We start from the raw sequence: 26,373 nt of genomic DNA on the forward strand, positions 1-26,373 counted from the left end.
ATGAGGACATAAAACCCTCCATCCACATTCAAGCAAGGAGGTGAATATAAGAAACATTTAAAATGTTGCTTGTGTGGTGCTTTCTACCATTTGTTTTAATCCTTTTATTAGAACCATGAGATTTACATGGATCACATGGATTGTTTGTCTATCTGAGTAAGCTGCTTTATTGCTACAGAAACACAAGTCCTGGTTCACTTATTCAGAGGCTGAAATTAATGGACCAGATCCTCAGCAGGTGTAAATTGGAGAAAGACAATAGAGCTAAGCTGATTTACACCAGCCAAGTATCTGGCCCCTTGTTCTTATCTATTGTACTGATTTAGTAGAATACCATTCAGAATCTACAGCTTGATCCCTTTATTTCTTTAAAAATCTGAGTTTGCAAAATCTGCCCCTGCTAAGGTTGGATACTAACTAAAATAAGGCTCAATATTACAAGGTGCTGAATGCTTTCACCAAGGTGCTGAGCACTCTTAACTCCCACTGAAGCCTGGGTAAGATGAGTATTCTAGGCAATCCTCATGAAGCACTCAGAATCTTGCAGGATCAGTCCCTAAATGACAAAGCCTGTGCTGTAACTGGATACATTAATTCTGCACCATCCTTGAAAATCTGCAATGTCTTTTCTTGGCAAAAACAAGTGGATCGCTCAGTAAAGCCAAGCAAATCCCGAGCAGCGCTAAAGTCTCACTTGTGGGGTAAGGCGAATGTTGTCATCTCGTACGAATCCAGAGTTTGAGTTGTATTTGATGTATTTGCCCTCTATGTAATGTTCCAGATGGAAGAGGGGCTTTCCAGGTCTGTTTTTCATTTCGATAATGCTGGTCTGCACTATGTCAACCTGGGAAAGGAAGCAAGAAACTTTGACAAAGGAGCCCTTCGTTCAAATCAAGAAAAAAGCATGGGAATTCTGCAGCTAAGCAAACTTTGGCAACGAACAGTTGCAAAGACTTGTTTATTTAACAAGGAGAGTGGAGAGTCATGTGCTTTCGGGGTTGCTGGCAAAATTACAAAAAGCAGCAGCAGTCCCTGAAAAACAACTCACTTCTGTTTTTGCTTGAAAGAACAAAAGACAAATCCTTCGAAAAAGCTTTTAGCAGACATTGATTTTTGATTTTTACTGGGGACTTCTGAAGTGCAGTATGAACAATCTGTATACCCGCACTCCCACACATACGGACGTGGCATACAATTTGCAGTAACTACTGCACGCACTACAGCAATGGAGTGACGTCCTGCCCTTTGTCTTTGGGCATTCACAAATTCAGGGTGATTTTAGAAATCCCTACCTCCAACAGAGAAACCATTACAGGTCTCTTTAAGTGATTGGATCTAGTGGATTCATTTGCAGAGGCTGAAGAACCTCCTGATGGCCAGTGTATTTGCAGCTCAAAATGAAGATCACTTGGAAGTATGGGGGAAAGATTTCTTTAGCAATAAAGGGCTATTGCACCCTCAGATATGCATGATCTACTCCTCAAAAAGTAAATTCAGAGCCATACATGTGATTCCAAAGCCAGAAAATGACTCTTAATTTTCATTGCTGGTAGATCCTTTTTCCATTTCTCAGACATCTATGTTTGGGAAGTTCTTGCCTCCTCTGAAATACCATCTATTAAGTATTTGCTAGGCAAACACAAATGTATTGCAGCTGGCAGTACATTTTGTAGCATCCTGGTTCTCGCTAAAGCAGGGATATCCCTGGAATACGTGTCTAGAAATCTTGACTAAAATGCCTTAACTTTGCTTTCAGCTGTTCTCTGTTGGTAGGTTAGGTATTTGCATACAATGCCCTTAGAAAGCATGAATGCAACCAACGATATTGCACACACATAGCACTTTTTGTTAAAATTCAACTACCATAAAACAATTAATGAAAAATGCTCAGCGTGGGCCACACGGCTTCATCTGAGCAATTAATTGGCATTGACCTTAATGGGATTTGCACAGATCAATCCCTGTGAACTGGATTTGAAAACTTACCCCTTAAAACAGAAAAACCGAATTTCTTGCTCATTGGTTCACTTGGTGCTTTGTGGTACCTGTTTTGGTGGCTTGTGCCGGTTATACTCCTCTCCCCAAAGTTTTGCTTCCATTTGAAGTCGGACATCCTCAAAGTATACATCCCTGTCTACAGTCTCAATGTATTGCTTGGCAACATAGTTAAATGCACCTCTCCAGTTTTGAGTGTGTAAAAAATTGGACAGCTTTTTCCTGCAAGGCAAACCAATTGCAGATAAAAGGGAAACTCAGAACTTTGATTCAATATTCCCCATTCCCTCGCCTCCCAAAACACCAAAATTCAATGTGTCAAATTCTTCCCTCAACAGCAACCTACAACAGGATCTGACTGATGAGACTGAACAGATATTCGAGCTGAAAAAGACGTCTGAGCACATATCAGGGAGGAGGGAGAAAGAAGCATCTTGCATGAATGCTTTGCAACTTGCTAAAAGAACCTGTGACACAGCAGAACAAACCTGTGACACAGCAGAACAAACACAGCTGGGCTGCTGTAATGTAGTACTTGTCCCTACCCTCTCACTTCCCTTCTGATCTCACACCAATGCATGAGTCAGTGGTGTTTGTCTCAAGCACGCACTTGTTCTAAGCCAATCGCTTTGGCTTGCAGAAAATTAAAGGTGATTTAGAAACTTTAACAGAGAGGAAACAGCCCTTTTCTCCTCTGATAAGGGTAGACTGCTACTTATATAACACAAGAGTAGCTACTCAATCACCCTATGGCAAGGAACAGGTGTTGCAGATCAGAGTCCTTTTGCTTCACCTCTGAAGCTCTGTCAATATATATAAGAAGTCCTTAAGACATAAACACTTAAGAGTGAAGAAAGAAAGACTGACTGCAGAGGGACTGCTGGATGCCAACTAATGCAAGTTGGGAGGCTGCAGGGATGCCAAAATACAGGTCAACTAGAAAACAATAGGTTTCTAGACCTCAAAGGCAATACTTTTGAGTTTGGGGACCTCTATTCCACTCACTCTCTCCTTTCACCTTTCCCAGCAGGCAGGGGTGAAAGTACCTTAAAGGACTTACCGGTACTCTGGAGTCCTTAGGAGGGGGTGGGGCCTCAACCAAAAGAGGCAGGACCTTTACATTCCCGGGCCCTTTAAATCACCCCAGAGCTACCAGCTGCAGAGCCCCAGGGCTCAGGGGTGATTTAAAGGGCCTGGGGCTCCAGCTGCTGCTACCACAGCGGAGCCCCAGACCCTTTAAGTAACCATCGGAGCCCCGGGGGCTCCTGGCTGCCACTGCTACCCCGGGCTCTGGCAGAGCTTTAAAGGGCCCAGGGCGCTGCTGCAGTAGCGGCAGCCGGGAGCCCCTGGCCCTTTACATCACCAGGGCTCCAGCAGCGGGGCTCAGGTGGCGATTTAAAGGGATCCGGAGGGTAGCGGCAGTGGGAGCCCCAGGCCCTTTAAATAGCTGCCGCGACCCCTGGGGCTCCAGCAGCAGGGCTCCGGGGACGATTTAAAGAGTCCGGCGCTCTGGTAGCCGCTACCGCCCCAGGTCCTTTAAACCGTCCCCGGAGCCTGCTGGAGCCATGGGGTAGCGGCAGCGGGGCTCTGGTGGCTGTTGAAAGGGCCTGGGGCGGTAACAGTGGCCAGAGCCCCTGGCCCGCTAAATCATCCCCGGAGCCCAGCTGCGGGAGCCCTAGGGAGGCGGCAATGGGGCTCCAGCGACTATTTAAAGGGCCTGGGTCAGTAGCTGTGACAGGAGCCCCGGGCCCTTTAAATCGCCGCCCAAGCCCTGCCGCCGCTTCCCCAGGGCTCTGGCAGCAGGGCTCTGGCGGCAACTTAAAGGGCCCGAGGCTCCAGCGCTGCTGGGAGCCCCAGGCCCTTTAAACTGCCACCTGGGGAAGCCGAACTGCCCCGGTACAACGCACAGGCTCTTGCCGGTACACCGTACCGGCTTCCTTTCACCTCTGCCAGCAGGCCAACAATAGGGCGTGCTCTGCCTATTCATATGGGGCTTAGGGAGAAAGAAAGTGCACATGGTCTTTCTGTTGGGTGATTTAATTTAGCAGAGATGAGGACAAAAGCTCTGAAGACAGACCAGAAGCAGAAGCCCCTGGCAAAATTGGGGCTGAGCAGCAGCAGTCTGGAGGAGGAGGTGGGAAAGGTAAAGTAGTGTCTGAAGTCGTGTCCATCTAGCTCCCGGTGGTTCTCAAACTATGACCAGTGGTCAGCAATGGTACAAAGAACCTTTTTTGGTGACCTACAGAATGACACTTTTGGGAACCAAGCAGTGCCAGTTAAACTCCTCTCCTTCCCAAGACATTGGGAGTGGAGGGGAGCCCATGAGAAGATCGCCTACTTGCCAAGTAGTGCAGAGCGAAAATACTGGAGAGCGACTGCTGCCCAGGAAGGGAGCCCAGCACACCCCTGCTGGGGCAAACAGACAGTGGCTATGACACAGGCCCTCAAAGGAAGGGGTAAACAGGCAAAAATGAAAGATTCTAAGAGTTCCAACAAGGATTTTAGAGCAGCTTGGCTCTCCAGGGAATCAATCTCTTCCTCCAAAGAGAAGCCAGCTCCCGTGCTCTCCTGCAGCCAGCGCTCTCCACTGTTTGCTAAGCACCTTGCAGCATTTCTGCTGAGTGAAAATTTGTGGAGGGGAAAGAGAAGAGATCTTCATGCAAGTGCACAGCAATCAGAAGAGAGACCGCTGAGTCACAAGGACATAATAGAGGAGGAGGCGGCTCATGGATGAGAAATATCAACGAACCACTGTAAATGAACTCTGTACAATCCAGGAGAAAGGAAGCTAAAGAAACACACGTGAAACTTGTTTAAGTACAAAAGTTTGAGGTAATGACATAATGGTGTCATTACAGTATCTTGGGCCAGGGACACAAAGAGGAATTTGGTCATTTACAAACAAGAGCTGAAAGCAAACAGGACAAACTAAGGGTTGTTGCTTTAACACTGCATCTGGTTTTGCATGAACAGAAACTGTTTTGCTTCTAAATCCACTCAGGCCCAAGTAGTGGGCTTAATGGTTACTTTGTCCTATTTACCGGGATATTCAGTACATTGGGCTGCTACCATTCAGAAGCTTCTCTCTCTTCCCATAAGTGAAACCAGATGTTAAATCCCACTCATCTGGATCCAGGAGTCAGAGAGAAGGGGGAGCTGCCTGAAGCATGCACATGTGTACTTTCTAGGAGACTTTGGCATTGGGAGACTGGAAAGGGAGGAGATTCTTTTCTAGTGCAAACTGATCTACTGCAAGGTGCTGGTACATACAGCTGTATCCTCAAACATTCGCTGAGCAAAGAGAAACCCTCCCCATCCAGCAATTTCACTTACTGGGAAGAATGATTCTTCTTCTTCCAGTTCCACCTTGCTTAGAACACAGTCATGGTGATTATTCTCTAGCATCTGATTCATGTTTAACTCTCAGCAGCATAGGCTTCTGGTAGAACTGGGCATTTCTGGTATCTCTTTCACCTGATTGCAGCTAGCTATTCCTCCCCCTTATATCTGCGTACCCCTGGGCCTGCATTTGGCCCTCCAAGAGTTGCAGACCACTGTAGTCCCATCACATTCAGGACTGTTCCAGCAAACTGGTAACCCACTGTTCTAGGAACATTTGTGTGAGCAGCTGAGCTACAGCAGATGGTGGAAGAGGCAAGTTCCAGCCCTAACTTTTATGGATCTAAGTATCAAGCAACTGATTATGTCTTTTTGGGACTATTCACAGCTACTGTTCCAAGAGTGCTCCAGGAGAGATCATGCCTCATCTCCCAGCATTCCCCAAGCACGCTCACGCTACTATTCCTGAGGAGAATGCAGCATGCTGTCCCTTCTGTGGAGTTCCCTATGCTGTGGCTAGTACCCCGGCGGGATACAGGGAGAAAAAAACAACTGCAGTTGTGCCTGGCCTCTGTGAAAGAGCATAGCTAGGAGTTCCTTGCATCCTCCTTTCCTTGCACATCCATGCAAAGGCCAGGCACAATTTGGCCCACACACTGGGACTGTAATGTGGTTCTCCACCCAGCCATGCTCTCACCCAGCAGGGAATTTTACTCTTTCCCTGCGTTCCTTCCCCCATGTCAGAGAGAACAATTACATTCAAACTGCTGCACTCACAATGACAGGAAATACTACAAGAAGGCCAAAAAGAAAAAGCCAGTGGACGCTTACGTTCTGAAGCACTCCCGCATTGCTCCACGGCCAAAGGGCTGAAAAAAATCCAAAGACAGTCACTGCCATAAAGTTAATCTTTAACAGTATTTGATATTTCCACAGCCCCTTTCCTCCTGCAAGATACCCAAGCACCTCACAAATTACCCACATACAATACAGCTTGAAATGCATCCTTCTCTGAAATGGAAGGTGGTAACCAATTGGCTCAAAGTAGAGGGGAAGGGGAATTTGGGGAAAGGCACCTGGGGCATATAGGTTTTTGCACTTTAAGGTCTGATTCAAAATATCTGTCCAGGCTTGAGTTCACTTTTTTGTGATTGCCCAAAACTTCTGACTTCAAAATTCTCAAGCCCAAATTTAGCTCTGAACGTCCAATGTGACCTGCAGACTGACACCACTCTAAATACGTGCACTTCTGCAGTAACATGTACCAAGCAGCTCCTAAAACTTCTCAAGTGACTCCTTGTTTTAAGCTGCAGGTGATGGTGGTCCTGCCCTCATCAGCAGAAAACCCAGGCAGTTTTTTCCCTAAGAGCAGGAATTATCTGGAAGCCTCAAAAAAACAAGGCTGGCCAGACTGCCAGGCAGCAGCCTGTGGGTTAAAGTCCTAAGCACCCATGCCAGCAGGAGCGGGGAGTGCTGAGGAGGCAGCATGCTGAACTCCTGGAGAGGAGTGTATGCCTCATGTCACTTGTCTCTGGTTGGCATTTGCATGGCTGCTGCTGGTCTGGGGAAGAGCTGCCCCTACATGCTGCTTTACTCCAGTGAAGGGAAGGGTACTGTGCACAGACCCTTAACGGAAAAGCAGAGGAATAAAATGAAAAAAGAGAAAGATCCTGAGGCTTGGAAGCCTCTGTTAAAAAACTTCTGTTAGACACCTTCCCCTAGCTTAGTCTATATTAAGAAGGAACTAATAAATACCCCCACTACTAATAATATTAACAGAAAAAACAGAGACAAATGTGCTCTTACTTGTGAAGCCATTTTGATGAGAACTTCATCTTCGACCCACTCCCCAGTAACTGCATTGTACCTGCAAAATTAGAATTCACACCTCTTAGTAAAATGCAGAAGGAACCAAAGACTTTCCCCCGTGTCACACCTGATCCTAGCTGACTGGGGAGTTGATGTAAGGTTCTTCTCTCTGCTCTATCCTACAGAACTCTGAGCCTCTCCACTCTCCAAATCTACATGGCTGCCAACATACGACTTAGGAAAGAACACTAGCAAATGGCCTCCTAAGAGGGCAGCCCTGAGGTCACCCTGTGGCTTGGCCAGCAAAAAGCCCTCTACTCCAGAGCCCATGTCAACTCTGCAGCAGAAACTAAGACCCTGTCCACACTACAAAATGTGCCTGATTTGCTGTTATGCTAAAGCTCCTCCAGGCTGCTCTTGCTGTGTAAAGAGGGTGGAAATGGTCCTCCGAGAACATCTGCTGCACAGGGGGCCTCCCTGGCTGGTGCAGAGCTGGCATAAGATCTCTACACCAGCCCTGCTCCCAGGTCTTGGCATAGGGGTGGATTGGAGGTATGATGGTGGCATGACCTGAGTGTACTACATTATGGATATTCTCTGCCTCCCAAGGTCCATAGGGGGCCTTAAGAAACAAAGCATAAATTAGAGTAGCCCTGAGGCTACTAAATCTTACACCAGGAGCTGGGCATGCCTCTGCACAACCCTAAAATATAGGGAGAACAAAGGTGGTTTTGCGCCTCCTGTCCTCATCCCTTTCCCAAGCACAGGAACGGACTAACTAAGAATCAAAACTGTTGTATCCATAACACACGATTGTTTCTAGCTTGCCTTTCCTGACAAGCATGGATAGATTCCCTCCTCCACCCTCAAAAATCATGCCAGCCCAGCTATTCTATCTACAAATTGCTTCCCTCGATAGCCTGTACAGCACAGCTTTTAGGGGAAGCAAAACCAGACCCTGCTCTTTTTATTGGGCTATTTCAGTAACCCTAAAGCAGCACTTTCATTATTAAAAATGCACGAGTAGTAAATAAATGTCAGTTCCTCAAATTTCAAACATACAAAACACACAAAACACTTCATGGCTGTGCAGTGTAAATGCTTTAGGAAAGCATGTGCCCAAAGCACCGAATGCAGGTCAGGGGCCAGGACTGGTTTCAGCAGATATACTATGCTGTGCTATTCTGTTCCTTTTAAGGGTTTACATTCCAGCCTCATGGAGCACTGCCGCACGTCCACATAAAGAAACTGCTATTTCAGGAAAGGCACAAAGTGTTACAAACAGGCAGAACTGTTTATAGCTTCAAATGCCATAATGATTTTGTTTTTTTCCTTATTGGATTAATTCTACGGAATATTTATAAATCAATCAGCAACAGCCTTCTCATTTACTTCCTGTCCGTTTCTTGCAATGCTGGAACTTTTAGACATGGCTAAAGTGGGAGAGATTCTAAAATTTTACACTATTTCTTGAGTGAGTATAGTCTTTATAAATGCTAGTTTGTGTCTAAAATGAAACTTTCTTGCCATGGATATTGATTGCACTTATTTACCTAGATAATTATGCAGACTGTATGAAAAAATGAACATAATCCTTTGAAATATACACATGTAACCCAATGGAATCTGCTTAACATCACTATTAGAAGTAGAAACATCTACAGACCTATAACGTGTGGCATATTCTGTTTCAACGTCCTCAAGATGAAATTCTGCCCAGGGATCAGGCATGTGTTTAGCTTTCTGAATGGCATGTTTCCAGGCTTCCTAGAGAAGTTAAAAACTAGAGGTTATTTATATTGAACAACCACCCAATGATTACAAACTTTATAATCACATTATCTACTGTACCTTTGGACCTCAGTGTTCTAAAGGAAAAGATACAGACAGATTGCTGTGCTCTTGTTGAATCAATGAGCTGGGGCGGGGGTGCACAGACCAGTCTGCATCTCTCTCTTTAAAGGATGAGAGCCATATTTTCTAGTTTCATTCCCCTTCCCTTTCTCTAATTCAGTGGTCCCCAAACTTTTTCCGCCATGCTCCCCCTTACCCATAACGGATCCTGTACATGCCCTCCCCTTGGGAACTGTGGCTCGGAGCTGAGGCGGGAGTTGGGGCCACAGTGGGGGCCAGGAGTGGGGCTGGGTGATGCCCCCTCCCCACCTACCATGGGGGTTGGCCTAGGCCTCGCCCCCTGAATGTTCCTCTAGGAGGGCGCTCCCCACTGCTTGGAGACCACTGCTCAAATTGGTATTGATTGGGTACAAAACACCATTCGACATTTTACAATTTCAAGTGCAATGATAAAAAGCACAGAAATGTAAATCAGATCAGAATCTGGTGCTTTACACCACTGTAAATCCAAGTGAGAATTTGGTCTAATACACACAGATATGAACTGAGCATAGCTTGCACAAAATGCAGTAATTTTATAATTTTCAGTGTTTATAGCAGCTATCTGCAATCACATTTAGTAGCCAATGTTAATGTTAGAGAAATTTATATAAAGAGAATTATATTTTAATTGGAACTAACATGTCCTATCAGTGCAAGTAAAGAACAAACCTGCTTTGCATAGTAATATCAAGGAAAAAAAAGCTTTGCAAAAACCAAGGCCTCAAAACTGAGCTCACCACAAGATGCAAAAGCAGAAGAAAGTAGTTATGCAAGGAAAATGGATGATTATTATAGTTCCAGATAAGTAGCTATTTCAGTCTCTGTCAAGTCACAGTAACTCTGAAAATGCATATGTTGAAAATTGATAGTTGTTCCACAAACCACTCTAAATGCTTTTCTCTTAACACTTATCCTGTCCCCCATTTTCACATTACACTATCCCCAGAGCCCCTGAGGCCCAATCCTCCAAAGTGCTGAATGCATTCTGCAAGATGCCAAGTACCTTCAATCACTACTTATGTGAATGAGTAAAGGGTGCTCAGCACCTTGCCAGAGTCACTCAGCACCTTAACAGCCGGGGTCCTTTGTGCCAGCTCCTATCTGAATTTGTGGTAGGGAATACTGATTTCTGGAGCACGGTTTATCACTTCTGCGACTGAATTTGCAATATTTAAAAATAATTTCTAAAAAAAATTAAAACTAAGTATCAATAAAAGCTAAACAATTACAATACAAATATCTATCAACACTGAAATTCCTTTACAAATGCTTTATATTGTATAATAGAAGGGACCTTTATAAAATAATTTACATTTTCAACAAGCAGGTCCATTCTATTACAAAGCAGCATATTCTAAAAGCAAATAAAAAGCCCCACCATCTCCACCCATAAAACCCAGTCATACACAAAACACATTAAATGAAATCAGACACCTGAGAACGTGGGGCTGCTTGATGTCACATGATCTGATGAGCTACATGGGAGTTTCCATTTGTAAGCTATGTATAGGAACAAGTTGAATAAAAACAGGGACACACCCTTATGCTTCACTGAAATATACCTGATAATTTCCAAGGAATCATGTGGTCATGGGGTGTATGTAGAAAACTGGCCTTTTTGTGCTGTTTGGAGAGTGGCTTTATCCCCTTGTCTATCGACTTCACCCTGGAAGGTGCTGAGAGCCCCTGAGAGGTACTGAATGAAATTAATGGGAGCTGAAGGTGCTCAGCACCTCATAGGTTTGAGTCCTACACTTGTATTCTGGTTTTCAAAACAGAGAATCAGCATTAAGAACACCAATTATGCAAGCATGACATTTCTTGGGTTTTAGATTACACAAGGGTGACAAGTTAGAAAATATAAATGAAATAAAAATACTTTAACATCCTCTTTGTTCTTGTTAACAATAGGAAATAATGTGAAAAAACAACGACGTACACACTTTTAAAAGTAAATGACTATTTATGATGGTGAACAAAAGATAAATTACAAAGAACAAAAAATTCTTAAAGGTGATGTTCTGCTTCAGTGATTTCTATGAGTGGAGATGCATCAGTTCTTCTAAAGTATAAAATAATGAATCAAAATACCATGTTTTTAAAAAAGTCTTACAGCATCTACTATGAAAGGTTCCATTTTAACCTACTCGATTACAGTCAACCACAGAGCCCTGCTTAGATTGTTGCTGTGTGTTAGTCTAAAGAGTACATGAGAAACATTAAAATAGGAAAATGTACCTAAGAAAAATGATCAGTTAAGCGCTTCCTTTTTTGATAAATGAAAAATATGCCTTTCCCACTTAGGATATATCTACAGTGCAATTAGACATGCAGCTGGCTTGTGCCAGCTGATGTGGGGCTCAGGCTGCCAGGCTGTTTAATTGCGATGTGGACATCAGGCTGGAGCCTGATCTCCGTGACCCTCCCACTTTGCAGGGTCCTAGAGCCCAGGCTCCAGCCTGAGCCCAAAAGTCTACACCACAATTAAACAGCTCCTTCGCCCAAGCTCCAAAATCCGAGTCAGCTGGTATGAGCCAGTCACAGGGTTTTAACTGCAATATAGACATACCTAGAAGAAGCTGTTTTTCAAAATGCGTATTCCGGAGTAAAATACAACTTAGAGTATCTGTGCACAAATCTGTTCAAGTCAATGGAACAGCATATGTAAGTACAGGTTAAAGCACTGGAGACATTATTTGGTAGAAAGATTGAGGGGTCTGATCCTGAGAAGAATTGCATTAATTTGAAGTCAATGAGAATCTGCCATTGACTTTGGTGGGAACAGAATCAGGCTCAATGGGAGTTGATGTTACTTTGCAGGATCAAACTCAAAATCATAACAGATTTGGGCTCAATATATTGTATATACATGGAAACAACAGCAGCGTTAAAATTCCCTCACCCTCCGCAATCACCAAATGGCACATGATTCTATTACCATTTTTGTAATAACTGATATCTATCTAGCTTGCAAAAATTTCCACAGTATTAGAACGTCAAATACATTACACTTAATCAGCTGTGGTGGGTAAGTCAACATGTCTACCATGTTCAGAGCCATAGCATATTTGTACATACAGATCCTGTTAGCTAATTATTAGAGCCCTGCACAGATACAAAATTTGTATCCGAATCGGATCCGTGATCTGCAAACATGGTCTGCAGATATCTGTGGATATCCACTGATTTGCAAGGCTCTACTAGTTACACACGGCCAGAGCATACTTTTTTTGTACGTTGCTGACTGCAAATTTAAAACGTCACAAAACAATGTCTATTGAAGAACAATTTGCACCAAGCATTCTACAATGCCTACCCAGTTTGACCTTCAATACTTGAACCATGTAGCCCACTAATATTACTATTTTCTGTTACTAAACCAATTATGTTATAGGCTAGATTTAAAGATCCTGGAAGATGACAGGTACCTCTTGTGAGGTGCCAAGTGACCTCACCTTGTAAGAACTTCAATGGAGGCATTCAGCTCCTTGCAAGATTAAATCCTCAGAATGGAATTTTACATATAATCTTTTGCCTGAAACACCTTGCACTATTCGCAAATGTTGAATCTTCTGGGATGTTGAATCTGCTAGTGGTTTCTGCTTATTCATGGAGACAGATAATTTGTTAGCCCATGTAACTATACAGGATGTGGGAGTGGCTCAATTGAAAGAGCATGAGGGTGTAAGGCGAGCAGTTTTGGGGTAGGAATCTAGTGGCAACCAAGCCTGGGGAGCTGAATTTGATATTATCATCGTTATTGTTAATTACTTTGCTAATAAAGCTAAGCACCCAGAAAGCGTGTGGACTTTGTTTTAGAGCAGGTTGGGAAGGACAACTCTTCATACCTAGCTAGCCTATCAACTAAATGTCATGCTCAGGATCATTTATAGTTCAGTAAATATCTATTTGACCATAAGCTTATTAAACTATCTTCAAATCCCAAGGACAGTATTATTGCCAAAAAAAAAAAAAAAAAAAAAATCATGCTTTGTTGAACCATCCTGTTTTCACCACCCAGTGATTTATCACATATAAAATTATATTAATGCAAAATTACAGCTAACATTTTAAATGCATAAAAATCAGGAAATTCAAAGTTATGGTTCCTACAGCAACTTCAGCTGACTTCCTTACCCGTAGACAGTATTTTGTATTACTGCATACAGTGTTTAATGCTTAATGCTTAATGCATACAGTGAAGATGGGTAAAAGTAGAAACTCAAATTCAAACCTTCAGTTTTTGGAGATCAGGGCATTCAATCTGAATCCCTGAATCTGAACCTGTTCTTCTGGTTTTAGTTTCAGGTCAGATCCAGTTTCTTTTTCAGGTGAGGCCAAACTCTTCCAAGAATTGCCCTTCCATAAGATTTCAGCAGCAGGGGGTGAGAAGCATAAAACAACAGCTGATCTGGTACTATTTCTGCCATTTTGGATTGAAACCGTTCATAAACAGCCTGCGAGACTTCAGCAATGTCAAACCCAAAACCCAAGCCCTAATCCCATACAAATTTTACTCTGGATGTGGACCTGAACACTGATTCCTGAGCCCATCTGTAATATAAGTAGAATCTTTTAAACTGACACCAGCCTAATGTCCGGATGAAGAGGCCATTAAAAATAGCGTGAAGAGACTTATAAAATGTGCTGAATAAAGTTTATACACATTTCATTTCATCTTCACTTGGCAACTTCTTCATTGACAGACATGAACTAAAAGTCTTTCACCAACTAAATTTCTGGTTAAACACCACTTAACCCAGGGGTGGGCAAACTTTTTGGCCTGAGGGCCACATTGCGGTTCTGAAACTGTATGGAGGGCCAGGTAGGGAAGGCTGTGGCTCCCCAAACAGCCTGGCCCCTGCCCCCTAATTGTCCCCTCCCACTTCCCACCCCCTGACTGCCCCCCTCAGAACCCCTGCTGCTCCTTGTCCCCTGACTGCCCCCTCCCGAGCTCCCCCAGCGCCTACCTGCCCCCCTGGGACCCCACCCCCTATCCAACCCCCCCTGCTCTCTGTCCCCTGACTGTCCCAACCCCTATCCACACCCACGCCCCTGACAGGCCCCCCAACTCCCACGCCTATCCAACCGCCCCCTGCTCCCTGTCTCCTGACTGTCCCCCCCCACCCCCCGGACCTCCTGTCTCTTATCCAACCCCCACACTCTCGGCCCCCTTACCAGGACTGAGAACCAGGACTGGCAGCCATAAGTAGTATACCGTAAGTAGCACATTTATACGGAGAGCAATTTAATACACTACACTGGCGGCTCTCGCAGCCGTGATGCCCAGCAGGAGCTTGCAGCCGGGGACTAGCCTCCCCAGCTGGGAGCTCAAGGGCCGGGCAGGACAGTACCTCAGGCTGGATGTGGCCCGTAGGCCATAGTTTGCCCACCTCTGACTTAACCACTTGGCACTAAACAAATGGGTCCCCCACTACATGGATTTTATGCTAATTCTGTCTCATTGAAGCACCAGCCATTGAAATTTGCCACCACTGGGTACCGAAGGCTTTGTCTAAACTAGGATTTAAAGGTGTGGGGTTAGGATACGTTAGCTGACATGTGCTAACTAAAACGTGGAAGGGGGGAAGCAGCAGACGTGATCTATCTTGATTTTATTAAGGTGTTTGACACAGTTACACGTGATATTTACATGAGAAAATGAGGGAAATGTGGTCTTTATTAAATTACTATAAGGTGAGCGCACAAGTGGTTGAAAGACCATATTCAAAGAGCAGTTATCAATGGTTTGCAGTCAAACTGGAAGGGCATGTCTAATAAGGTCCTGGGTCAGGTGCTTTTCAATATTTTCATTAACAATTTGGATAATGTAGAGGATAATACACTTCTAAAATTTCTGAATGACACCAAGATGGGAGGGGTTGCAAGCACTTTGGAGGACAGAATCAGAATTCAAAATGATCGTGACAAATTGGAAAATTGGTCTGAAAACAACAAGATAAGATGAAAATCATTAAAGACAAGTGCAAAGTACTACCCCATGGAAAGAAAAATGAAATGGTTGGGATAACTGGCTAGGTGGTTGTATGGCTGAAAAGGAACTGGGGGGTCATGGTGGATCACAAATTTGTACAGGAATTAACAATGTGATGCAGTTGCAAAAAAGGCTAACAACATTCTGTATGTATGACAGGAGGTAATTGTCTCTCTCTATTTGGCACTGGTGAGGCCTCAGCTGGAGAACTCTCTCCTATTCCAGGCACCCCACTTTAGGAAAGTTGTGGATAAACTAGAGATAATCCAAAGGAAAACAACAAAAATGATAAAATGTTTAGAAAACCTGACCTAGGAGGAAATTTTTAAAAAAACAGGCAAGTTCAGTCTTGAGAAAAGAAAACTGAGGGGGATATCTGATAAATCTTTAAATATGTTAAGGGCTGTTATACACAGGACAGTTCTCAATTGTACTCCACGTCCACTGAAGGAAGGAAAAGAAGTTACGGGCTTAACCTGCAGCAAGGGAAATTTAGGCTAGATATAGGAAAAATTTTCTAACTATAAGTGTAATTAAGCTCTGGAATAGGCTTCCAAAGGAGGTTGTGGGAATCCCCCTCATTGGAAGTTTTTAATAACAGGCTGGACAAATACCTGTCAGGGATGGTCTAGGTTTAGTTGGTCCTGACTCCTGTCTCAGTACAGGGAGGTGGATGTAATGGACTCTCGAGGTCCTTTTCAGCCCTTGATTTCTATGATTGTATGTTCTGAAAGTCTACTGTAGATAAGGCAGCGTTTAACCTGTGCTCCCTCCTACGCTTCAACTCCACCAGTTTAAACACACATTAAATTCTAAGCTGCATGTCCACACTAGAATTTTAGGTCTTGTCTTCACTAGAAAAAAAAAAGTAAATTTTTAACATTAACACATGTTAAAATACTAGTATAGACAAGGCAGTTGTAGCTGGTTGAGGTTAACCGTGTTTGTGAGCCGAGGGATTACGTCAAATTGCAAACATGTTAAAAACATCGACACTAGGATTTTAACATGTTGTCATTGGGTGCCCGCCTCTCAAGCGTGCCTTCATAGCCCGAGGTCAATTTGCAGGCAGCTTGCTTCTGTTCCCCTTTCAAGGGGCTTCTCGAGTAGACTCCACATGCAGGCTTTCTGTCCAGTACCGCCCCTCCTTGGGGTCTGGTATTATTAACAAAACAGTTTGAAATAAGAAGTCTCCTCAAGTCCATTTGTCTACCCTCTTATTGGTCACTCTCAGGCCTTTCCTGCCTGTAATCTCACTTGTCTGTAGTCTCATTCTCCAGTCCCAGGCTCCGCTCTTGTAGCATACTTGCTCCCAGTAGCCTCTGTATTCCAGTGTGGTCTCCCTGAACATTTTCCCCTCCTCCCACATTCCTGCTGCTCTTTATAGGGAAATCAACTAATCCCAGATCAGGCAATTACCAATTGCCTCCTTGGTAATTAGGGTAGACAGGCTCCAGGCCTCTACCGCTTAGGGATAAGCCACCCTGTTACACACCTGTTAGCTAATGTGCGTTAAAAATACACCCTTTTTCCTAGTGAACACAAGGTCTTAAAAGGTGTTCGCTAACACTTGTGAACAATACACATTTAAATGCTGGTCTAAACAAAGTCTAAGAAGTGTCCCAATTTAGCAGAGTCCTCAGTTAAATGGAGTACATTAGGAGGGTCTATAACCTGAGGACAGACGACAGTTGTGGTTCTCAAGGCTCTGAACTGTGACACTATCCTCCCTGCCCCATCCCAAGGGCAATCAGGAGGGCAGCTATGGAGACTCTACACCTGCTAGGGAGCCTCCAGATTAGAGGGGTCTCCATTAGGAGACTTACAGGTGGATTGTGTTCCCTTTGCATTGTCTGATTGGTGCAAAGGGAGCAGAATGGGGCAGAGGATCTGCCCTACAATACGCACTGACTTTGAGGTTGGGGGCAATGTAATATGTTTGGCCCTCAGGCAGAAATGGTTGGATACTACTAGAGCACACTGTCTGGGGCTGGTGGTGGAATTTATCGCAAAATTTAACATCAGAGCTCTATTATCAAAATGTAGAGCGCCCACCACAAGAAACACATCTAAACCCAACTGTCTAAATGATGTTCATTTATGATGTCTCAAAAATTATGATTGGTTTTGTTCAAATAAAGATACTCAACTCAGGCACATTGCTTTGCTTGATATCATTCATGACAGAACATCTAGTCTTACAGCCCAAGTTTTTACATTAATAATATTGCATTAGAGTTACAACAAAAACAGCAAATCCATCTGTTTGGGTTTTTTAAAGCAGCTGAACTACATCAGCTGTGCAGTCTTAGACTCAAACCTGCTCGTGTTCCAGGTATGGAGTTCCCACTGAATTCAAGTGGAGTTTTGTAAGTGAATCAATGACAGGATCAAGTTACTGGCTTAATTGACTTAACTACAAGTCTGAAAAAATAAAAGCTGTAATTTTCATGGAAACCTGTTAGTTGCAAGAAATGAAGCAGCTAGAGAGAGAAATGAGATTAGAAGCCTATTTAGGCTTGAGTCCAATGCTTACCTTAAAATTGAATGAGTTTCTAGGAGAAGAGGTAGAACTGTAATGTTCATCTTTTGCTAAGTTGCTGTAATAATTGGCGACTTTGTTGTTTGCAGCCTTGTTAGATACTGGATCATCTGTTATCGGGCAGATGTAATAACTATCCTCATCCTCACTATCAGTATCAGGATAATTTCCAGAGACCGCTTTATTTGACCTGGCATCATCAATACCTTCTATACGAAAGATAAGGTCCTCGTCCGCCATGTTTGTGGGAGGTTGGTTTAATTCGTGCAATGATTAAAGTAGCCAGTATTACAATACGCATTTGAAATGAGGGAAGAACCTGGGAGAGAAAAAGAATGAAATTAAAGAAAATCAAAGGTCCTGTTCTTTTAAAAAAAAAAAAAAAAAAGGCATGAAGCCAAAATTTATGCTGGCCAGTATTAGCAAAAATTAGTCAATAATCTGTACATGGGTGTGTAAAATGGGTATCTGGACACCTAAATATGCCTCTCAACACCCAAATGCAGGATCTGAGCTCCCAATTTAGGTACCCAAGTTTAAAATTGTCATAGGATATAGAAGAATTGGCTCAGAATAAGAATAGAAATTTAATATAAAATCTTAGGGACTGCAAATAAAATTGGATTACTCTAGTTTACCTTTAATAGCATTCTAGGCTCCATTTATCAGCTTTCTTCTTTGAACATATCTACTCTTACTTGTTCAAAAACTTTGGGCCCGATACTACAGTTTTTACTCAGGCAAAACTCACACTAACTTCCCCATAACTCTGTATATTTTGCCCAATCCAAGGACTTCAGGATCAGGCCCTCTGTTTTCCAAAGGCAGCTTTTCCATCAGGGGATTGCGTACAAATGGAAAGCACAGAATAGGATTAGCACAGAATAGGATTAACAGACTCCAGGGAAAGGGGCTACAGAATATTACTGGGAGTGGATGGGGAAGATGAAACCAGAAAACACTTTCTGTGCCAGGAAGGTTTTGTATTACTCGGCCCCCAGCTCACATGGGCTAGTCAGTCCAAAGTAAATCACTGTGTGTGTGCAGCCAGGATGCCACAAGTGTCCTCTGAAGTGAGGACAAATGAGGCTGTCAGACAGTTGCTGCTGCTCTAGCCATTAAAGTGAATTAAAGGAGTCTAAGTGTGGAGGGAATGCACAGGAGAGTCACACTTCAGTGCTCTTCTCTGGCTTCAATCTCATTCTGATTCCCTTCCCAATAGGGATGCTCTTGCTGTCAGTTCCTGTAACAGAAACTCTCCAGAGAGCTGGCTGGCTTGCTCAGTGCTAGGCCCTTCCCTTTGGATGATCCACCAGAGCCTGGAGTTGGCAGCCTTCAAGTAAGAATATTTATTTACATTATTTTTTCTTTCCTCTCTTGATTTTGTTCATTCCCAGCTGGTGACAAAGAGCCTTATCCAAAACTTATTGAAGGCAACAGAAAGGTTCTTGCAGATTTCAGTGGTCTACGGAACAGGTTCAGAGTCTGGGATGACACTAATTCACACATACCAAATGTCTCTATCTGGCAAAGACAGGCCCTGTGTTGAAGCAAAACAGTCAAACTTTTTCCACTCTATCCACCCAAAAAGTTGTCCTAATCCAATGACTTTTAAAGGCCAATTTCTATTTTCTCCCCAGAGCTCAGAGGCTGGTAGACAAAATGGTATATTTTAGCAATCCCTCTTTGTTAGCCACTGTAGGTAGTTTGTGCATTTTATCATAGAGACATAGGATGGGAAGAGACTTCCTGCCTCACTAAGTCCAGGACCTTGCTATTGCAGGCAACCCTGTCATATAATCACCTTCATAATTTTAATCTGGATCTTGATAAATTTAAGTAAGTCTCTTTTCCCTACCCCACTCCTATTGGATGGCTGTTCCAGAGCCTCCAGACCTATCTATCATAGTGTTTAGACACAAAGCATCAATAGGCACTTCAACCATAAATAATAAATTGAGCTAGTTCTATCAACTCCCTGGTGCTCCCTGCTTCAGGAACCTACTCCATTTGTTCATTATGTGACGAAACCATTAGCATCTAGCTCATATTCCCTAATTCCTGCCCCTGGTTTTGTATTCTTTTCTAATAAACAGGCCTGGGAGACAATTATCAAGCTCTTTCATAGCTAAAGAGAAAATGAAACAAAATGACACCCTGCTGGAAGATCACTATGAAGTCATTTTTGTTTTCTCCCTAGTTCCATGATCTTTCTTCATAACTAAACTCAATGGTCCAAAATCTTTGCAAAACCAAGGAACCTTCCTGAATACTTATCAGGATCCCAAGGGGTATAGCTAGCTTACATAAAATGGCATAGTCTGCAGACCACCCTTAGTCTCCTGGGCACAGATGTAACCCCACTACAGGTATCAGCATGTAATAGGCCATCTTTATCTGAACAGCCTCCACTCAGATTAAGATGGAGCATCACACACTGGCTTAGACTCCACTCCCATGTGAAAGATGGGGTGATGGCAGGATAGATCATAGAACTCTGTCTGTCACACTGAGCCTGGGAGATGCATTTTGGCCACACCTGACTTAATTTTTTTAATATTCCAGTTATTTAATTTCCTCTGCATTGTCTCCATAACAGGAACTCTATCTTTTCTAAGGTGAAGAATACAACATGAATCTAATCTACTGTTAATTTTTATTACCTTCTAAGTAGGAAAACTCTGGTTTCAAAGTTTCAGTTACTTCTGCAGAACTGTGTAATACAGTAACTGACATCACAACAGCACATGCAGAGCTGGAATGCACAGTGATCTACTTCTGCCCACAGTCTGATTATGGATTTGGGGTAAGGGCAGATCATCTCCCATCTTTGCTCTTAATTTAGCCTGCTTTCTGCAAAACCAGGGGTGTTTTGCATGAAGAACAAACTTATTTCAAGCCTACCTCCCCCTTTTTAAAACTTTGCTGCATTTTTTAAGAACACTACCCATCGCAGCGCCTGCTCCTCTTCCTAATAAGCTTACACAAATTGTTGATATTCTGAAACAATAGTAGGGCTCTTTAATTATGTCCATCAGAAATTTCACAGAAGGTAATTATTCTAGAGGAAAATAACTGTCCGTCCCATAATACTTTCCACATGAGCTCTCAGGCTGCAAAAGACTGAAATTGTAACTCTCTCACTGATACACACAGCATAACCTTCAGGAGGAAAGATTTAAAATGCCCTTAAAATTAATATAAAAAGGTCCAAAGTGTGGCATATAGCAGTTGGCCTGTGTAAGGAGCAGTGTGAAGCCACACTACCCTTGGGGAGCTCAGCCAGGCACAATTGCTCCTGATGCACCATCCTTTGGGGCTTGTCTACATGGGAAAGTTTTACTAGTTATACCAGAATAATTACACTGATATAGTTATACTGGTATATCATTTTAACTTAGTATTATTCCCTGGATGGATACTCTGATGGCATTTTTCAGTTAGCGCAGACTCCTTCCAAAGTGACATATGCTAAACCAAAAAAAGACCATCTCCTGCTGCAATAAGAGTGTCCAAACAAGGAGTGATATCAATAACTGTAGTGGCTTAAATTCACACCTTAGCTTACACTGGTATAACTTTCCTGAATAGACAACATTTAATCTAGTATGTATTAGGCATGTCACAATCCAGCCTGAAATGAAGTGTCTTTCCAAATGAAAATAAGAGAGAGAGACTGATTTTTGGAAAGTACAGAGAATCCTGCCATATTTTCATTCATTTTAAAAGTGCAGACAAATGTAGACAATAATTTAGTCAACAGCAATTGGAATAGGTCAAAAATCAGAGCACTCTTTAACAAAGTATCCTTTGTTAATTTAATTCATCACTGTGACATGATCACTCTCCCCATTTAACTCCTATGTTCTCGACTTCCTTACAATTCCCTGCTATAACGTGGAGACGTTTCCTGAAAAATTGGCCACAATCAGCACTGAATCATTCTCTCCGTTATTAACTGCATTAATTCAGCAATCCAGGCCCTTGCAAACAGTGGGGATAGAGGATGACACAAGGTGGCACTGAGTTCCAAAGTTATAAAAAAGCAGGTACAATCTGATCCATCACTCTTGGGACTAGGAATCAACCTGCTACAAATCTTCCTGTTCTGACATACTAAAGCACTTCACCATCTGATTTCACATAGGTCAGTCACTGACTAAAATGACAATTGGTCTACTTCTATTGCAAGCTATACTGTATGTATCTCAGTTAAAAATATTCCGCAACTAGTTTATTACAGCTCATTTAATGGGACTAGTAAAATGAAATAAAAATATGACACTTCCTCAGTTTTTAAAAAACTTTGGTAAGTGATTGTTAACATTTTAAAAGGGACAGAACAAGTAGGAGCTGGATCTTACTGTACTCACTACTAACAGAACAGTGCAGAAAGCAAAAATTCAGCAACACGATGCAATAACATCACATGTTTATATTAAAATTAGTTAATCCTTTTCTTATAATTCCAGAACGAGTCAGAGCAAGTGTCTCTCAGAGGCTTTCTATACATATAACTGCTTCCAGAGCAAATAATAATGGACATCATGTGCACATCAAAAAGAGAAGCTATGTGTGGACTCTTGTCTTACTATAACTTCACATATCCAATTACATCAATTCTAGAGAAACTGTATGTGGACGGCTGAACACTGGAGCCCTCAGAGCTGCGTTACCCACTAGAGCAATAGTGGAACAATGGGAAGCATGTTTCCTGAGGCTCAGGTTCCACCCACAGCAAAGGGTGGAGATTTTCATGCTTATCTTCCTTGAGAGACTATTAATGATGATTCAGCAGAACTCAAACAGATACATTGTTATTAATTCAGCTCCATGTTGGGATAGCTGTGGATTTCACACTCTTATGTGTAGAAGCAATGCACCAGGCAGGTTTTACCGCCCTTGATGATACCCTGATGATTTTCCATGTTTTCCTGGCTTTACGCCCCCCTCACCCTCCACATATACACTCTTGAAGTCCCATATTAGAAGACTCTTTTCAAAGCCCACTGACTCCAGTCCTCAATAAGCCTGAAAGGGTCAGTCATGCTTCTGAGCAATGTGAGGTACTCAGCCCAGGCTGCTTGTGTCTCTAGAATGACAGAATGAGACCTGGGATCCCTCATGGGAGCGCAGGGACACCTCTCGGGGTGATATTGTGTCTACTCACTAGCTGCAGTAGCGTGCCAGTTCCAAGAGTCTATAAGGGCCACCAAATATAGCTTCTAAAACAGAGAAAGTGACATTTCAGGCCTGGTGTCACAGGGGCAGCTCCATTGCACCTGTTTCTGCTAAGGCTGAATTTGGCCCATCAGATATATTTGTTGCCCAGCAACCCCAGATTAGGAACATGCCCCTCATTATACACGATCAGATTTCCTCTTGATATGCCAGTTTGTCTCCCCCTCTCAACTTCCTGCCTTTTTTTTCCATACTGCTTCTAAACTTAAAACAGATTCCCCCTTCCCGTGAGCTAAGAGACTTCCTGGCCTCAGTGAAATTAACAGGAGTTTTTTCCACTGACTTTAATGGGGCCAGGATTTCACCCCTAGTTCCTGCTCTACCCTAGCTCTCATCCTGTCTCAAACTGTCCTCCCAAGCGAAACTGACAAAGTTGATGCCCAAGATGCAAAGATCTGGAACAGTGCAAAACAAGCTTCCAAATGTTCACAAGGGGATTAGCTGAGTTTAAACAAATATTTGTTGGTAAATTTGTCAGTGTGAATTTTGGCAGACTCTTCCAGCATAGGCTGAAAGGACACTGGGCAGGCAAATGAGCAGCTTGTTCTATGCACATTTAGAAGGCAGAGGTGAAATACACAAAGTAACTTCCCTCATCTTCTTCCATAGCTGGAAGCCTTCTGGGTACTAGAGTAATGAAAGTGACAGTGGTTTGCACTTACACCATGTGGTGCTTTATTCATTCAAAATGCTTCATAAACATTAGATAAAAAATCCTTAAAACACACCTGAGTTACATATTCCATTTTACAGACCTGGAAAGCAAGACACAGGGAACAGAGATTATCAGACACCTGAGGGATTTAGATGCCAAATTTCCCATTTATTTTCATGGGAACTGCAAGTCCAAATCCTTTAGGCAGTTTTGAAAACTCTCCTAGGGGAGTTACAGCCAACATTTTCAAAACCTGATACTGATTTTGGGTTGAAGCTGCTCTTCAGCTCCAAGTCCCCTTTGCTCACACAGCCAGTAAGGGCCACAAGGCTCCATGGCTGGCAGAGCCCTCGGGGAGCCCTCCTGGCACACAGCCCCAAGCTAGCTCTCTCCCTGCACACAGCCTTGACCTACCCCTCTCCCTGCCTGCTGAGCTACCCCACTGCCCACACACAGCCCCTAGCTACCCCTCTCCCTGAGCTACCCCCCTCCCACACACGGTCCCTAACTACCCTGTCCCTGCCCTCTGAGCTATCGCACTGCCCGCACACAGCCCCTAACTACCCCTCTCCCTTCCCCCTGAGCTACCCCCCTGCCCGCACATAGCCCCTAGCTACCCCCTCCCTTCACTCTGAGCTGCCCCCCTGCCCGCACACAGCGCCTAGCTACCCCTCTCCCTGAGCTACCCCCCTGCCCACACACAGCCCCTAGCTACCCCTCTTCCTTCACCCTGAGCTACCCCCCCGCCCACACACAGCCACTAGCTATCCCTCTCCCTGAGCTACCTCCCTGCCCACACACGGCCCCTAACTATCCCCTCTCTGCCTTCTGAGCTACCCCACTGCCCGCACACAGCCCCTAGCTACCCCTCTCCCTGCCCCCTGAGCTACCCCACTGCCCACACACAGCCCCTAGCCACCCCTCTCCCTTCACCCCGAGCTACCCCACTGCCCGCACACAGCCCCTAGCCACCCCTCTCCCTTCACCCCGAGCTACCCCACTGCCCGCACACAGCCCCTAGCTATCCCTCTCCCTGAGCTATCCCCCTGCCCGCACACAGCCCCTATCTAGCCCTCTCCCTGCCCCCTGAGCTACCGCCCTGTCCGCACACAGCGCCTAGCTACTTCTCTCCCTGCATCCTGAACTACCCTCTCCCTGCATTGTTATGTTTCCTTCTAAAAAGTAGATCACAACTTTTAAGTGTGCTTTTCAATTAGATTCCAGATATTGTATTATTAGGTTTAAACTGAATTATATCTGTTCATTATTGTCTGTAATTCTACCCACCCTTTTTCATTTAAAAAAAATCTTATTATTCTGTGTACATCAAAATCTGAACTGTTTAGTGGCATTTTCTTTTTGTGACATTTTGGTACAGTAATACAGCAAGAGTTTAATAATTTCACTGTGCATACAGCACTCTTCCCCCTTGTGCAAGGCAATGTGTCACATCTCTACGTTGGCAATAAATCTATGTGTCAATGGGAATTTTTTCCCCTCCATCTGTTTGATTTCCCCCCCTCCATACTGTATTCCTTTGGCTATTTGAATAAAGCAGCATGCACGCTGTTGAGAAGGAAATCTGCTGATTAGTACATTTTAGGGTCATTACATCAACAATCTACAGTCAAAACAGTCTGGTAACATCCTCCACTCTGAAACAGGCAAAAAGCTCCTTGTGAAAAAACTGTCATCGGAAATACACTTTTACAAAGAGCAAATTACCACTCCCTGATCACTGACAAATTTAACCCCACCCCAACCCACAAAAGGCCTTTAATTTCATTAGCCATCAGACGTTTATGAACTTTACATCCGTCTATAACCCCCCCACCCCCTGCCTTCTACAGTAACAGGCAGCCCTTGTAAAAACATTACAGTATAGTATTGGCCTCTGTAAAAAGGAAAGATATAGTATTCTACAGTAATGGTCCTGGTCTAAATACTACAACATATCTGCCAACATTCAAAAGCTGTAAACTGGGGGCATTTACAGAGAAAAACCTTTTAGTGCCATAATGGGAAATTTTTGCAAGGATCGAGTGGGGAAAAAAATAATACTCTAGTATGCCGAATAAGAGCAATCAATTACTACCAAAAATGGGTGTTGAAAATACAAAAGTGTCCATGTGTAATGTGCCACACTGAGCGCTAGAGCGGGCACACAGACTGAGCAGGATTTCAGGCCGAGCCGTTTGCCAGCCCTGCCCAGCGAAGCAGCCTCCTGACCCCTTCCCACCATGCACGGAGAAGATATGCCGCTAACCGGGGAGCCCGACAAAACCAAGGTGCAGAAGCGGGCTCCATTGCAGAGCCTGGCCTACCTTGTGCAGACGGACACACGGTGGAATGCCTGGCCTACCTTGTGCAGACACGCACGGCTCCCGGAGCAGCAGGCCAGGAAGCAGGGCTCTCCCCGCCGCAGCTGCACACAAACTCCGACGAGCGCTTCCCTCCGAGGGTCGCGCGCCAGCTGCTTCCCCGGGGGAGCGCACGCGGACAGCTCGCCTCTCGCCTCGGAATCAGCCCCCTCTCGCTCTCCCTCCCCAGTCCCCGCGGAGGCTGGCTGGCTGAACCCTCCCTCCACGGGCTGGCGGAGGGCGGTACTGCAGCAGGCAGGCATGGTGCGTGTCTGCCTCACGCACAGCGGCTCTCTGCACGGCGGCGAGAAGCTACAGCCTGCGCGGAGTGTGAGCTCCCCGGAGCCTTGCAACAACCCTCCCGCCCCCCACCGCCTAATGCCCTCCGCTTGTTGCTGCTGGCATCGGCCCAGCCTCAGCACATACTGCTTACGATTTGGGGGGGGGGTCTCCTGAGTGTTGAAACTAGAGTGTGGCACCCAGGAAACATGATCCCTCCCACCTGGTCTCGTGTTTGGAGGGACTACTTGGCGACAGGTTT

General features: G+C 44.2%; 1 protein-coding gene across 5 annotated transcripts in view; it reads right to left on the reverse strand.

The window, feature by feature from the left end:
- Positions 1–25,988, reverse strand: part of EEF2K (eukaryotic elongation factor 2 kinase) — a 44,563-nt gene extending 18,575 nt beyond the window's left edge. For 2 of the 5 annotated variants that reach the window (XM_077828210.1, XM_077828208.1), the window contains exons 1-7: positions 25,835–25,988; positions 17,571–17,895; positions 8,810–8,910; positions 7,141–7,201; positions 6,166–6,203; positions 2,046–2,217; positions 695–844 (exon numbers count right to left, since the gene is read on the reverse strand). In XM_077828210.1, the coding sequence (XP_077684336.1) occupies positions 695–844; positions 2,046–2,217; positions 6,166–6,203; positions 7,141–7,201; positions 8,810–8,910; positions 17,571–17,816 (768 nt within the window). In that variant the 5' untranslated portion in view covers positions 17,817–17,895; positions 25,835–25,988. Of the gene's footprint in view, positions 1–694; positions 845–2,045; positions 2,218–6,165; positions 6,228–7,140; positions 7,202–8,809; positions 8,911–17,570; positions 17,896–25,796 lie in introns of those variants that run through there. The other 3 variants (XM_077828209.1, XM_077828211.1, XM_077828212.1) reach the window with 3 other exon arrangements.
- Between the last annotated feature and the right edge of the window lie 385 nt (positions 25,989–26,373).

Source organism: Eretmochelys imbricata, chromosome 10 (genome assembly GCF_965152235.1).
Source record: "Eretmochelys imbricata isolate rEreImb1 chromosome 10, rEreImb1.hap1, whole genome shotgun sequence".
NCBI lineage: Eukaryota > Metazoa > Chordata > Testudines > Cheloniidae > Eretmochelys > Eretmochelys imbricata.